The following is a 16,156-nucleotide window of genomic DNA, read 5'->3' on the forward strand; positions in this document are numbered from 1 at the left end:
TAGTAAAAAGAAATCACAATATCATCTCAAAGTAGTTGAGCGTGAAAGAGAATTTTTTATATAACTCGTTTGTGTAATATCATTTTTTCTTTTCCACTAACCATACTATTCACCATTGATTTGGATATTTGCTAAATTTCTAGAAACATAACTACTCATTTGAGAGTGATGAAAAATGGCTTATGAAGAAAAGAGTCAACAAAATACAAAATATTTCTTATACTGACGATGCGAACATACATCATGTGCTTATGGCACCCGATAGATTTGGTAAGTGAATATTGTAACTAGTCGCTTTATAGATTTATTGGAAGCTTATCCTCTTAATTCCATTGATTAGACAAGAATATATAGAAGTTTTGGTCATCCGTTCAAATCTCGCTAACCGCGTGCAAATTGCTCCAAATCAGAGTCACCTATATGTCAAATGGCTTAACTGATTCGTGAGACTTGTAGGGTGCTCGATGGGTCTACAATTAGCCCAATCTCCACACTCGTGCCTCTAAATATTATCGATAGATAAAAGAAAAAAAAAACTATAGAAAAAGGCAAAAACACTTTACTAGTATAATGGTTTTTGGATTATCATGAGAATGATAATTTGCCGTAAGTCATAAGTTCTTAAAGGGAATATTTTATTTGATTTTTTGTGATCGATGATAAATTGTTGTTCTCATAATAAATTAAAAATTACCATTCAAATATTTTTCTTCAGGGAATAATCAAACCCGATGCCATCCATGTTCAGTACCGTTTGCCGTGGCGGGACATTTTGTTCGCCGTTCTAAAAATGCTATATCTTAGTGTAATTTGTTCGTCTTTTTTTACGCATAATGTCGTATAATACAATGTCCGGGTAGAGAGAGTGAGCTTTGTTTTTTATCCGAAAACAAAATTTAGACAATGGTGTGGCCCCGTCTTATACTAGTGATGATAAATTAAGTTTGGTCACGCAAATATTACATTTCTTTTTGCTTTTTCTTTAGTCGAGGTGGGCATATATCACTTGGCATTCTCCCTATATATACGTGCACCATTATATAGCCCCCCATGATCAAATGTACATCTCACCTTTTTCCTGCTTCTAATCGTCCTGTCGCTCCATATATTTGTGAAGAGATCAAGTTTTTGGCTATGGCGGAAAATTCGTGCAAAAGGTATTTAACATGGCATTTGCTGGAATGTGACCATGCATGCAGTTCGTCCTTTTACGTTTACGGGCATTTGCTATATAGTCTCGATCGTTTCATGCATGGAATGGGAATGAAGATTTTATCGATCTTGTTAGGGTTTTTGGTGCTCTAATAGAGACCTAGAATCTGTGGTTTCCCTTCCAGGTTAGAAGGCAAGGTCGCGATCATCACCGGCGGTGCGAACGGGATTGGCGCGAGCGCGGCGAGCCTGTTCCACCAGCATGGCGCATGGGTCGTGATTGCCGACATCCAGGACGAGCCAGGCCAGGCCCTGGCCGCGAAGCTGGGCCAGCGGGCCTCCTATGCCCGCTGTGACGTTTCCATCGAGGCCGACGTGCACAACCTCGTGGACGCCACTGTGGCCGAGCATGGCCGGCTCGACGTCATGTACAACAATGCGGGGGTCCTCGACCGGCCCTTCGGCGGCATCCTGGACACGTCCCTTGCCGACCTCGACCGTGTCCTCCGCATCAACCTCTACGGGGCCTTCCATGGGGCAAAGCATGCGGCGCGGGTCATGGTGCCGCAGCGCCGGGGCTGCATCCTGTTCACGGGGAGCAACTGCACGGCAATTGCAGGGGTGGCGACGCACACGTATGCCGCGTCAAAGCAAGCAGTGGCGGGGCTGGCCCGGGGGCTGGCAGCGGAGCTCGGGGAGCACGGGATAAGGGTGAACTGCGTGTCGCCGCACGCGGTATCGAGGACCGGGATGTCAGGGCTGGGGAAGCTGAGCGAGGACGAGCTGGTGAGGCTGGACGATGGGATGAGGGTGATCGGCAACCTGAAGGGGCAGGTGCTGGCGCCGGAGAGCGTGGCGAGGGCGGCGCTGTACCTGGCCAGCGACGAGGCGGACTACGTGAGCGGACTCAACATGGTGGTGGATGGCGGCTACAGCGTGGTCAACCCCTCTATGATGATGGCTCTCGCTGCGAGCCGTTCGATTGGGAAGGTTGGTTTGAACGTGTGAGTTGCGCACGTGCTGTCGTCGGGGAAAGAGATTGTGGCGGTCGGTTGTGGGCTGAATAAAAGGGATCTTGCCATCGTGCGCCCTTGGATTTGTGTTTGTCTATCATCTTTCTATTATGTATGCACTCTTGAAACCCTAGCTACTATTAGCTTCCCTTCCTCAAATTTCACCACATATGTTTTCAACCACTTTTAAGTGGAATATTTATAATATTAGATACAATAAGGCTACTATTAATTTCTAGAGCATACTTTTATAGAAATATAGCATGGCTTTGCTTAGCACTACGTACTGTGAAGTCGAGTTCAATATATATTAAATTCTATAGAATGAACCATATCCTTAAGATAGATGCGATTGTTGAATAAATCACATTAATTTTAGGCCCCATTTGGTATATAGAAAATGAGGCAATAGGAATAAGAGAAAAGGATCTGGAATGAATTTATAAGAAGTTGGAATGAAAATTAAATAAATAAATCATTATATTTGGTGACCGTTGAAATTAGAATATACTTTTCATGGTTTGTATTTTATTGTTCGAATGGTTGTATGTAGTAGCAAATAAGGTAAAGTGTACTTTACCCTATAAAATTGTTTAGACAGAAAAAATTACCAAAACCCAAGTTTAAAAAATAATAATCCACTTGTGTGCTTTCTATTTTTTATCTACTCCTTCCCTTTTATCCTCACTCATTTCCACCTCCCCTCATGGTAATGGAAATGCAAGAATGCGGTTATTTTTGTAAGAGAATTGGATGGTAGAAAGTGATTGGGAATAGGGAAATTGTATATTGCTTTTACACTTTAATATTCCACAATTAGTGTCCTACTTATAATACATAGGAGCAACTAATTAAGGAAAAATATATACAAAAAAAAAATCAATTCCCTAATACATGATATTCTAATTCCCAATCAATGAACTAATCAGCATCAATTAGAATTAGTATCCAAATTAGGATCAATTATGTGAGGCGACAATGTCTTCAAAAATTTTCATTCTCAATTTCTATTTCCATTTCGCCTCATTTCAATTGGCCAAATGATATAAAACGAACGAAGGGAGCTTCCATCCGCATTCCGATGGTTTTATTCCTGATATCCAAACATGTCTTTTATGTCATCTTTGGATTGGAATGAAAAAAAAAAAACTCCGAACAATAACTACATACGTCTATGAATATAGATGTACTTCCTTATTTTTAAGATCTGGGACAACACTAGGTCATCAGATTCATTGCCATAGGAATATTTTCTTATCCTGCCTTCGTGCAAGATATCAACCCTTGTCCTTTTGCCTCCCTAAGAAAGGAGATGCCACTTTGACAACTTTTGAGAAAATGCCATAAGAATGTGTTTTTCCCGTCCTACGTTTATGCCAGAGAGAGAGAGAGAGAGAGAGAGAGACCAAACCCTGTCATTTTTGCCTCCCAAAGAAAGGCAGAGAAATGAATTACGTCTGGGCAAGTAGAGCACAGTTGCCATAACCACCATCGTCTCGTTTTTCATGAGTGTCCATACGATTTAGGGAAACCAATATCGTTATATGGCAAGTAACCTATATTTCATATATGGCAACTCTCATCTTATCTCAAAATGATATAATTAATTAAATTTAGTAAAAAGAAATTACAATACCATCTCAAAAAGTAGTCAAATATGCATAAAGCATATAAGAGAATTTTTATATATGATATGCATATAACTCGATTGTGTAATATTTCGCTTTATCTTTTTCACTAAGCATACTATTCACCATGGATTTGGATATTGTCTAAAGATCTAGAAACATAACTACTCATTTCGAGAGTGATGAAAAATGGCCTATGAAGAAAAGAGTTGACAAAATACGAAATATTTCCTATTCTGACAACATGAACATATATCATCTGTTTATGTCAACATATAGAATTGGTATGTGAAAAATGTATATAGTCACTTTGCAAGTTTATCGGAAGACTTGCAATTTTGCTAACTGAGTGCAAATTGCTTTTATTCAGAGTCATCTGCATGTCAAAAGGCTTAACCGGTTTAGGGGATTTGTAGGGTATTTGATGGGCCTATAAATAACCCAATCTCCACGCTCGTGTCTCTAAATAGAATCGATAGGTAAAACGTGTAAGTAAAAAGACTATAGGAAGCAGGCGAAATGACATCAATAAAGATCACAGGTTAAAACCGCTTTTTGCAAATTCTTAAGTGTGGAGCCCAGACATACCACCTGCTCAATAAATATAAAAATATCATTGAGGAGACAATGTCACAAGAAGAAGGAGTAGTCACTTGATGATTCATGGATTCTACCACTCTAAAAAATTCGATATAACTCCACCAAGCTCTCCAAGAGCAACACAAGAAGAGAGTCTACTCAGAGTCTCCGATACTAAGGAAAAAAAGCCCTTAGAAGAATTTACGACACATGCAACTTTGCTATTTTAGAACCTGAAAACTATGAACAAGCATCCAAAGAAAGTTTGGATAAAGCTATGGAGGAAGAGATCAAGATGATCGAGAAAAATGAAACTTGGGAGCTTGTCGATCGACCCGAAGACAAAGAGATCATTGGCGTCAAGTGGGTCTACAAGACGAAGCTCAATGCGGATGGATCAATCCAAAAGCATAAAGCAAGGCTTGTGGCGAAATGATACTTGCAACAACTAGGTATCGACTATACTGAAACTTTTGCTCCCGTCGCTCGCCTTGATACTATTCGAGCACTTATAGCCTTAGCGGCACAAAAAGATTGGAAGATTTATCAACTAGATGTAAAATCAGCATTTCTAAATGGATACCTTCAAGAAGAAATATATGTAGCTCAACCAGAAGGCTTTATTGTCAAAGGCAATGAAGAAAAAGTCTTAAAGCTTAAGAAGGCCCTATATGGGTTAAAACAAGCACCACGTGCGTGGTATAGTAGAATCGATGAATACTTTATCAAGCAAGGATTCAGGAGGAGTATGAGTGAGCCAACACTCTACATCAAGACCCAAGGTAAGTCCGACACTCTCATTGTCTCTCTATATGTAGATGATCTCATATATACAGGAAACAATGAGACAATGATCCGAGAATTTAAAGAAGAAATGATGAAGACATTTGAAATGACGGACTTGGGCTTGATGAACTATTTCCTCGGTATTGAAGTTAATCAAGATAAAGGAATTTTTATCTCACAAAGAAATATGCAGAAAAGCTCCTTGAAAAATTCAAAATGAGTAATTGCAAAATAGTGGCAACACCACTTGTGATGAATGAGAAATTATTGAAAAATGATGGAGCTGAAAAAGCCGATGCCTCCCTCTATAGAAGCTTAATTGGGAGTCTACTATATCTTACTGCTACACGGCCAGATATTATGTATGCGACAAGTTTACTATCACGATTTATGCAGAGTTCAAGCCAAATTCATTTTGGAGCAGCCAAGAGAATTCTAAGATATTTACGAGAACTACAGATTATGGCATTTGGTATCGCCCAAGTGCAAATGCTAAGCTCATCGGCTACACTGATAGCGATTGGGCTGGATCATCTGATGATAGGAGGAGCACCACTGGTTATGCATTCACATTAGGTTCTGGAATATTTTCATGGATATCTAAAAAACAAGACTCAGTGGCACAGTCTACTGCAGAAGCTGAATACATCGCAGCTGCTACAACTACTAGTCATGCAATATGGCTTGAAGAATTTTAGAAGACATTGGAGAACCACAAATGGAATCAACGCCAATATTTTGTGACAACAAGTCCGCAATAGCAATATCAAAAAATCCAGTCTTTCATGGAAGAACGAAAACATATTGATATAAAATATCACTTCATCCGTGAAGTGCAAAGTAAAGGAGAGATCGAGCTAAAGTATTGTAAGACTGAAGATCAAATTGCGGACATATTCACTAAAGCACTACCAACAGCAAAATTTGAGACATTGAGAAGCATGCTTGGAGTATCACAAAAATGGATCAAGGAGGAGTGTTAAAATATGATCCATTTTGTGAAAACTCTAGAACACTCATGCTTAATGGAGAAGGAGCAAAATCGGCAGCATCAAGCTTCGAAGACTCTCAAAGGCTGAAGAAATTTCTGGTACGTGGGCAGCAGAACACGTGGACAGCAAATAGGCCAAAGAAAAGTCAACAAAAGTGGCTGAGAGTTGGAGAGAATAGAAAAATGCAGAAAAATGGAGGAGAGACCAGAAGAATCGGGAGAAGCCGCATGGATGAAGAAGCAAGCTGAAATTTTTATATTTCTTGTACTCAATGTCGGTGAAGAAGAGGCGGTGCTCACGCCTATAAATAGAGGTGTGGTGTCTGTTTTAGTTGGCTGAAAAAACCAAAACCACTCCTTCCTTTGTAATACTTACTTTCATAATAAAAGTTCTGTTTTTTTTTAATCCATACACCCTTGCCTTTGTAGCCCATATTTCACACATACACACTTGCACACACACACGCTTCCGCAAAAACACCAACAATATCCCTCCAAATCCCAAGTAAGTTGGTTATTACTGCTCAGTTAACCTCATTCCTTTATGAAAATGGCAAATCTCATTCACGAAGTTCCAATAGTCTCACAAGTTATTCATTCCTCACTGATGTTTTTGGCAGCTTGAGAGTCTACCCACTAGTCATTGCAACACATCCGTCTCAACCTAACCAGTTTGCACTAGGGCTTACTGACGGCAGTGTCTATGTGCTTGAGCCATTGGACTCTGAAGGAGAGTGGGCTGGTTCCCCTTCTGTTGAAAATGGTGCTGAGCCAAGCACGACATCTGGCGCAACCAGTTCAGATCAACCCCAAAGGTAGTGCAGGCCATGTCTCTCCCTGTGAAACTTTGAGCATTGAATGCTGAGCTGGCTTTCCTTTGCCGCACTTGATTCAAGTTTTGAGGGATGCTGCAGAGGATAGATTTTACAGCCTCAGGGTCTTCTTCTGGACATTGTTTGGTACAGTCTGTCTTAAGTGGTACAATTAGCATCCAAGTCAATTTCTGCTCAAGTCCAGTGGCGATAATTTGTTTTATTATATTCATTTAGGCTGACTGAAAGTAAAAAAGAAGAACATGGGATTAGAGTGTTGCGAAGAAGGCATTGTAAAGGCAAGTTTATCTGATTTTAGTTAGCAAGCTAAAGGATCATAGGAGCAGGGTTTAGTTTTCGTATGTGGCTTCTTTTCTTGTTTCTTCTGCGTCATGCTGAAAGGACTTCTCTTATGTATTTTATTTATTCTTTTAATTTGCTGAAGTAGCACTTGTTAGCACTTAGCAGGTTCTCCTTTCTTGTTCTTTCGCCGCCAAAGTAAAACTTCTTCTTCTTCCTGCGTTCCTTTTATGAATGCAATTTGAGTGCAACAGCACTCAGACCTTGGATGAAAGTAAATACTTCACTACAGTCTATCTCGACGTTTTGCTTATTAGACTGCAATTTTTAGGAGTTGTTCCATCTTTTTGAGGATGATAGGAAGTAGGTTAAACACTGTATCGTTGGGGACAGAACTATTTCCGGAGCTTCTATAGTTTGTTTGACAACTTGATTTTTTCACTTACAAATGAACAGGAGCAGTTAGGAGCATGACGATAAGCCTCTCTTGATCTCATCTATATTCCTATCACCCTACCCTTACTATGCTATCGGCCACCAAAGGGTACTTTCTCTCAGCACATGAGGCTATATTGTCATCGCAAAGCGCTTGCACTTTAAACAAATGCAGAAGTTGGATGTGCAATCCAAGAATGTCTGATTTTATTCGTATACAGTGCGGTTAAATCCTTGGCAATTTTGGATGTTGCACCTTTAAAGGCACATTCTGCTAAACAACTGAATTTGCAGAATCAATAGCGAAGTTAAACTAGCGGACACGTTTTCTCTGGACATTTTCACAAAATTCGGAATTAGTTCCACTTACAAATGGGAACGATACTTGGTTTTTCCCCCTTATGAACAGATGTTCTTGACCTGTGAGTTCAGTGGGGAATAAGAGCCACTTAAAAGCTGTTGTATTTTTGGAGATGGTATCAAAGGACCTCTCAAAAAAGTACTCTCGGTACGCCTAACATTAATTATTTTGACCTTTTACGAAATCATTCATATATATTTGGACAGTCATAGAATAAATAGTTACATAGCAATTTCTACAAAAGTCAAATTGTTAATTCAAATCCTTCAAGAAAAGAACAAGAAAAGGTGATTGCCAATGCCATTGGGAGGCAACATGGCAAAGCAAGTATGTGAGGTATAACAAGTCAGAACTTAACAAAATATGGATCTAAGTGTTTAATCACGAATATAGTAGTAATACCACCATCACATTGAGGACAGTTGGTATAATCGACATTTCATTTAAAACTACGGTTGGTATACAAACTTGTTATTTTGTTCCAAAGACAAAAAATTATAAATATATTAGCATAATAGAACAACATATAGAAGAACTGAAGCAAAGAGCTAGACCTTTTTTAATTTTGAGGAGAAAAAAAGTAGTTTCTACAATAAGTTTTTAAAGTATTACTTTCAAGAATGCTTTGGTTTGATCGGTGGAACAGTAACAACTAAGCGGTGATGGTCTTTCTTTAATTTTCAGCGTCTGGCCGAGTATATATTTACGATATCAATAAGCGCTTGACACTGAGACTCAATTGAAGAGGAGGCTTGGGGCAAGTCGGGGAATTGCACAATTCACAACCCCTAGTAGAGAGGTTCTACAGAACGCTGGGGCAGTGAAATACCACCCTCAGCCTCCCGTTGCATTTGCAAATGCCGCTAACAATAGTTTTCCTTCTTATTTACAACGAATGTCAATATAATGGAAAAATTAACTACATTCATTTGCCATTCTCAATTTACTTACCAAGCGTATGCACACAAGGTGACACCTGCCTATTTCCGTCTTCGACCGGGCTTCTTGCTCTCTCTGGCTAGGGTTGACTGCTCCAAAGGTACTGGCAATAGGGTTCCTCCTTTGATGCCATCTTTATCATTCATCTTATCGAGGGCTCCAATGTATACCTTCATGAAGGATGACAAAAGATATACTACTATCAACACACTCTGCCCGGACACGCGCAAAGTTTTCGCAATATTATATCAAAACCCTACAAATTATTACAGTTTTAAGATTAAAAAATATACCTTTTCTTCCAATTTAAGTATCTGTTCATCCTTGGACTTCACTAACAGAGTTGTCCTGCAGATGCACATAACCGTAGTATTATTTATTCATGTCAAATCAAAAGGGAAGACTTAAGTTCCATTGACAAATGTAAAATTGACTGGACTCATCTATTGTGGAAGTGTCGATCTTGTTGGAGAAATCTTCTTGAAGTGTTTTGAAGTTGACAAAACGTTTCTGCTCGGTCTAGTGCGAAGGCTTGCCGGACTACGCTATTTAAAGTCGAAGACCTCACGGACAGCCGGACTCAAGACTCAAAGTCTATCCTTATTGACAAGTCTCTAATCCGTTGAAGAAAGGTTATCCAGAACTTGGATGTTTCGTTAATGATTTAACCTTATCAACCGGAGAAGATCTCGTGGCTGGAGAAGACATAACGGAGTCCTTTGATTGATCGAAGATTGACTCGATAAATTGAAGATCCGGTGATTGCCTAAATATTATTGGAAGGTTACGCTTATGGAAACCGAGATCCTAATTGTATGGGCGAACATGATTGATGGGCTATCAACACGTTCCTTTAATAGCTTGAACAATCTTCCTAATTGATTCCGTCCAACGGGTAGATTGGAGGAATTCCTTTGGTAAGTGCCAACGAGTATGATGGCATAAAGGAGTATATAAGGAAGACCGTCTTAGTTGTGTAAGGGGTGCGCGATAGAAGAATTCCAAAGTCTGAAGCTCCTATTTGTTTAGATAAATCCTTTGAGCGAATACTTGTATACAAAAGAGAGTCTATATTTGTGAGAAACCTTGAGGAGGTGTGGTAGAACATCTACACTGTGGAATCAAGGCAAAGCTGTGCTGTAACTTCTCTTTTGATCATAGTGAAATCCAGCCGGTGGGCTGTCGGTGCGAAAAAGTGGACGTAGGCTTGGAATAAACCGAACCACTATAAATCCCGTGTTCAATTTTCTCTTCCTCACTCTCTCTACCTCGATCGTATTTCATTTTGTTAATTAAGAGAATTTACTTTCTATCATATGCTAAGAATCGCTTCCGTATTTCGATAAATTGTTTATGCACCTATTCACCCCCTCTAGGTACTCATACTAGCAATATCAATTGGTATCGAGCTGTGTACTTACTTTATTTGAAGTGTTTTACTTCGTAAAAGATCCATGGCTAGTATGCTAGCACCGGGGCTGATGGAAGGGCAAAGCAATACCGACCACCCTACTTTGATGGAAAGGATTACAACATCTCGGAAGAACAAGATGAAAGCTTTCCTACGATCAAAGGATCCTCAGAATGGGACGTTGTAGAAAAGGAATTACTCCTACCACTTGCATCGGTCTTTGAAAGAGGAAAAGAAACTGTGAAACCAAATTTAATGTCTCGGGAAGAAATAATCAAGAGACAAGCACTCGATGCAAAAGCAATTTACTCCTTATATTGTGCTTTATCACCAATTGAATATAATAGAATATCTTCTTGTGGTACATCAAAAGAAGTTTGGGACAGATTGCATATCACTTATGAAGGAACAGTCAGTGAAGGAAACAAGAATCAACATTCTTCTCGGTCAATACGAAGCCTTGAGAATGAAACCGGAGAATCAATATCGACATGTTTAGTCGTTTACGAGATATTGTGAATGGTCTTGAAAATCAAGGTCAACCAACTGATCCCATGAAGGTAAACAAGCTCTTGCGTGGACTCTCCAGGATTGGAATCACATAAAGACTTCGATAAGAGAAACGCAGAGAATTATGCCACTATCTGTCGACGAGCTAATTGGAACTCTTCAGTCTTATGAAGTGGAAATGATCAATGAAGATGAAGATCCAAAAGGTAAGAAAATCCATTGCGTTAAAATCAAATGATGATTACGATGATACAGATTCTGAAGATGATATGGACGATGAGGAGCTTGCTCTCATGATAAGAAGATTCAGAAAACTAAATAGAAAAGGAAGAAGGTTCAACACAAAGAAACAAAGCTTTCAAAGACAGCAGACCAAGTCTGTTGATGATGAGGAACCAAACAAAGACGTGAGTACTCGCTTTGAATGTAAGAAAAGGGACACATCGGACCCAACTTGTCTACTTAGAAGAAGAAGAGGAAAAGCTGAAAAATTTCGAAAAGCTCTCAAAGCCGAAACACGGGTGACACGAGTGTGAAGAAAGTGATAATGAATATGCCAATCTATGTATGATGGCACTGATCGTACTCGACTGAGAATCGAGACTCGGACGGTGAATTTGAGGCAAGTAATTTTAAAATTCCTGTCAAAGTTTCTAAATATATTGATGAACTATGCTTTAGTCTTAAGACTTCTCTCAAAAAGAATTTCCGAACTGAAAAGGAAAACTCAGCTCTAAAACAAAAGGAAGCTGTTTTAGCGAAAGAGTTAAAAGTCTAGACTTGTCTGTTTCCAATCTTAAAGAAAATGAAGACAATCTTTTAAAAGAAAATGCTTTATTAAAAACAGACTTATCAAATATATCAAAGAAATTTTCAATAGGGTCTAAAAAACTTGAGAAAATTCTTTGGCAGCAAAGACCTTACTTCAATAAGTCCGGTCTAGGTATGACAAGAAACAATTCCCTTGATTGATTTTCCTAAAGTGAAAGAAAGAATTAAGAAAAGACTCTCGAGTGAGGTTTACAAAAATCACTTCAAGAAAGTTTTTGTAAAATCTGTAGGTAGAAATGCTCTAAAATGTTCAAAATGCAACAGGGATCACTTTGAAAAAGAGTGTCCTATGGTTTGGAAGCCTGTTAAGAAAATATGGGCTAATACTGCTTATGTTACTAACACCAAAGGACCCAAGAAAGTTTGGGTACCAAAGAAAGCTTGAGACTCTTTTTTTTTTAAATGCAGGTCACCGTCAAGAAAAAGGTAAAGTGGTATCTTGACAAAGGATGCTCAAGACACATGACGGGAGACTCAAATGTTTCATAAAGCTTGCTCAAGTAAATGGTGGAAAAGTTTCATTTGGAGGAAACAGCAAAGGAAGCATTGTGGGATTTGGAATTGTGAAAATTGGAAATCTCACAATAAGTAATGTTTCCTTAGTGGAAGGACTCAATTACAATCTTCTCGGCATTAGTCAACTGTGTGAATCTGGTTTCAAGATCTTCTTTCAAGAAGGAATATTTTACGGAATCGAAAGACTCTACTCGCCCCTTTCATGGGTCGTAGACATGGAAACATCTATCTTCGGATGTGAAACCAAATGAATCGCAATGTTTTATCTCAATTCAAGACGAAGCAAGCTTATGGCACAGAAAGCTTGGTCATGTCAACATGAAGCAATTAGCCAAAATCTCATCAAAACAGCTTGTTCGAGGACTACCCAAATTGCCTTATCAAAAGACCGATCCATGCACTCCCTGTATTCTGGGAAAACAGTTGCTGCATATGGATCTCTTCGGACCAACCAGAACACAGAGTATTGGAGGTAAGAAATATTGCCTAGTAATTGTGGACGATTACTCCCGTTTTACCTGGGTATATTTCCTTGCAAGTAAGTCAGAAACCTTCTCGTATTTTGAAAAGTTTGCTAAGAAGGTTCAAAATGAAAAAGGATGTGTTATCTCTAGTATAAGAACAGATCATGGAGGTGAATTTGAAAATCAAGATTTTACAAAATTTTGTGATGAATCGCTTTAATCATCTGTTCTCTTCTCCATATACTCCTCAGCAAATGGAGTTGTGGAAAGAAAGAGCAGTCTCTTCAAGAAATGGCTAGAACTCTTTTAATTGAAAGCAAGATTTCTTCACGATTTTGGGCTGAAGCTGTTTCAACAGCTTGTTATATCATCAATAGAGTCTTTTTAAGACCTATTCTAGAGAAAACCCTTTATGAGTTGTTCAAAGATAAGAAGCTTATTGTTTCATACTTTCATGTATTCGGTTGCAAATGTTTCATATTGAAAAATGCAAAAGATCGAGTTGGTAAGTTTAGGAGAAGATCAGATGAAGGTATCTTCCTTGGATACTCTACATCAAGCAAAGCCTTCAGAGTCTATAACAAGAAGAGCCAATCTGTGGAGGAGTCAATGAATGTCAAATTTCAAGACTCAACGCAAGATGAATCAAGTCAGACTCATCAAGAAAAGTCTGAACCTGCTCGAGACCTTCCAAAGCTTACAACTCAAGAAGCATCTCAGACTGGAAAACCAGCATCGGGATGTTCGTGAAGAACCAAACAAAGAGAGAGATCATCAACCGAGACAAATCAACAAGTAACTGGAAGCATAAGTCCGGTCATCCCAAAGATCTTATAATCGGCGAAATTAATGAAGGAATTCGCACTAGATCCAAAAGGCAAGAAGAGTCTAGTCTTTGTGGCTCTTGTTTCTGAAATTGAACCAAAAAGCATAGAAGAAGCTTTGTCGATGAAAGCTGGATTGAAGCTATGCAAGAAGAGCTTAGACGGTTCAACATTAATGATGTCTCGAATTGACATCCAAACCAAAAAAGGTAAAACTGTTATTGGAGCTAAATGGGTGTTTAGAAACAATATGAATGAGAAAGGAAAAGTCGTACGAAACAAAGCAAGACTCGTGGCCAAGGGATATACACAAGAAGAAGGAATAGACTATGATGAGAGTTACGCTCCGGTAGCAAGGTTAGAAGCTATTTGACTATTACTTGCGTTTGCTTGTTATAAAATTTCAGGTTATTCCAAATGGACGTCAAAAAGCGCCTTCCTAAATGGATTTATCCATGAGGAAGTTTATGTGGAACAACCACCAGGGTTTGAAGACCCAAAGAAGCCGGACTCGGTCTTGGGCGAAAAGGCTTTGTATGGTTTAAAGCAAGCACCTCGAGCTTGGTATGACAATTAAGTAAGTTTTTAATACAAAATGGTTTTGTCAAAGGTAAAGTAGATACGACTTTATTTATCAAAAGGAGATCAAAAGTTTCTTACTTGTTCAAATATATGTGGATGACATTATTTTCGGATCTTCTAATGAAAATTTGTGCAAGAAATTTTCTAAGTCTATGCGGGATGAATTTGAAATGAGTATGATGGGAGAGTTAACATTCTTTCTTGGTCTTCAAGTAAAACAATTGAAGGAAGGAACTTTTATTTATCAAGAAAAATATGTTAATGATCTTGTCAAAAGATTTGGACTAGAGAAGTGCAAAAAGACCGACATACCAATGTCAAGTTCTTTGAAGATAGACAAAGATGAAGAAGGGAAGAAAGTTGATCAAAAGCTGTACAGGAGCATCATTGGTTCACTTCTTTATCTTTCCGCTTCTAGACGACATTTTGTTGAGTGTTTGCATCTGTGCTAGGTTTCAATCGGATCTAGAGAATCCCATCTCGGTGCTGCGAAACGCATCATTAAATACGTGGCTTCATCATCAAGCATCGGTCTTTGGTATCCTAAGAAGGAGACTTTAATCTTAAGGATATTCGAGGCGCGAGATCTGGCCGGTTGCGAGTTGATAGAAAAAGCACTTCGGGAACTGCCGGTTGCTTGGAAGCGGGGCCGTGTCTTGGTTTCAAGGAAACAAAGCACTGTGTCCCTTTCAACAACGAAGCGAGTATGTAGCCACAGGAAGCTGCTGTTCGCAAATTCTATGGATAAAACAACAACTAAGAGACTTTGAAATTGAAGACTCATGCACGGAGATTAATTGCGACAACACCGCGCTATCAACCTCACCAAAAATCCAATTCTCCACTCAAGAGCAAAGCATATAGAGATTCGACATCACTTTATTAGAGACCATGTTCAAAATGGAGATGTTTCAATTCAATTTGTTGACTCAAAGAATCAACGGCGGATATATTCACAAAGCCTTTGGAGAAAAATCAATTTGAGTCTATACGGTCCAGGACTCAACATTTTGAGGTATGAGGATATCAAAAGTCTAAAGACTTTCAGACTCGGACTTACAAGACTTTATCCGAAAGACGAGTCTTGGTACGTCCGTCAGACCGTAAGTCTTTCTCCTTGAATCTCATCTTGAAAAGGTACAATCATCGTTGTGTTTAAATTGTTGCTATATTTAATTGACGTAAATATTGCATCGTTTCATTTTCAAAAGGGAAGTTATTTTTGAAATAGCTATTTTTGAAAAGGCATATTTTTATGACGGTTCGTCTATCCCTCTTTTTAACTGATCGTGAACAATCGATTCCTCTTCACTTTTCTCTCAAAAACCCTAGAAAGCATCGATCCTCCATTTCCGTTTGTCTTCTTCGTTCAATCCTCAAAAAGTTGTCATCTTTCCTGGGAAAGTCAAGCAAGGAATCTTCCAAAAACGAGAAAGATGTCATCTTCAAGAAAGTCCTCAAGAATCGCAAGGGGGACCATGGCGGATGAGTGAGGGGCCTATGCACTTCGATCTTACTGAAGATGAAGTGACTCCCGAGAACAGCAAGTGAGCCCACAACATTCTCAACAGGCGTCATTCTCCTCCATCTAGTCCTCAAGGAGTTGATCATCAACAACGGGAAGAAATCATCGAGGATGCGAGACCACGTAAGAGTTCAAAAGACTGCTATATTTACCGGTTATATCATGCCCTAAAAAGGAATTCGTACTCCTTTGAAATACATTGATGATTTTCTTAAAAACAAAGGACATGGGAACGAATATATTTTTCTGAAAAAAATGTAAAGTTTGGGAATTGCTCGAAAAGGGGTGGCTGAGGAAACCCTTGCAAATATCCCAAGTGATCCTCGTGACCGGGGGCCGAATCCTGTAGATGGGAATGATGATGATAAATTATACAGTCAATTTCAACCGAAAATGGGTGTTGCGGTTGAAAATCAAGGAAAAAGGGGAGATTTGTTCAGATCAAAGGAGCAAAAGGATCCTCGTACTCGAAATTGCTGAAGCGTGGGGTAATAAAC

General features: G+C 39.1%; 1 protein-coding gene and 1 long non-coding RNA gene across 2 annotated transcripts; both read left to right on the top strand.

The window, feature by feature from the left end:
* Positions 1 to 1,011: 1,011 nt before the first annotated feature.
* LOC104427468 (tropinone reductase-like 1) lies at positions 1,012 to 2,444 on the top strand. Its single transcript, XM_010040561.3, has 2 exons — positions 1,012 to 1,157; positions 1,338 to 2,444. Exons 1-2 carry the CDS (start codon positions 1,051 to 1,053, stop codon positions 2,158 to 2,160), a joined length of 930 nt encoding a protein of 309 aa, XP_010038863.2. The 5' UTR covers positions 1,012 to 1,050; the 3' UTR covers positions 2,161 to 2,444.
* A 3,990-nt stretch (positions 2,445 to 6,434) lies between these two features.
* On the top strand, positions 6,435 to 7,535 carry LOC120290031. The gene is made up of 2 exons (XR_005547906.1): positions 6,435 to 6,654; positions 6,770 to 7,535. It is a non-coding gene; the product is annotated as an uncharacterized LOC120290031 (long non-coding RNA).
* The last annotated feature ends 8,621 nt before the right edge of the window (positions 7,536 to 16,156 follow it).

Source organism: Eucalyptus grandis, chromosome 11 (genome assembly GCF_016545825.1).
Source record: "Eucalyptus grandis isolate ANBG69807.140 chromosome 11, ASM1654582v1, whole genome shotgun sequence".
Lineage (NCBI taxonomy): Eukaryota > Viridiplantae > Streptophyta > Magnoliopsida > Myrtales > Myrtaceae > Eucalyptus > Eucalyptus grandis.

Excerpts from the sequence above, each read along its gene's own strand:
- LOC104427468 (XM_010040561.3), top strand. The coding sequence starts at position 1,051 with ATGATCAAATGTACATCTCACCTTTTTCCTGCTTCTAATCGTCCTGTC. Across the intron at positions 1,158-1,337 it reads GCGGAAAATTCGTGCAAAAG|GTTAGAAGGCAAGGTCGCGA; the intron begins GTATTTAACATG and ends TTTCCCTTCCAG.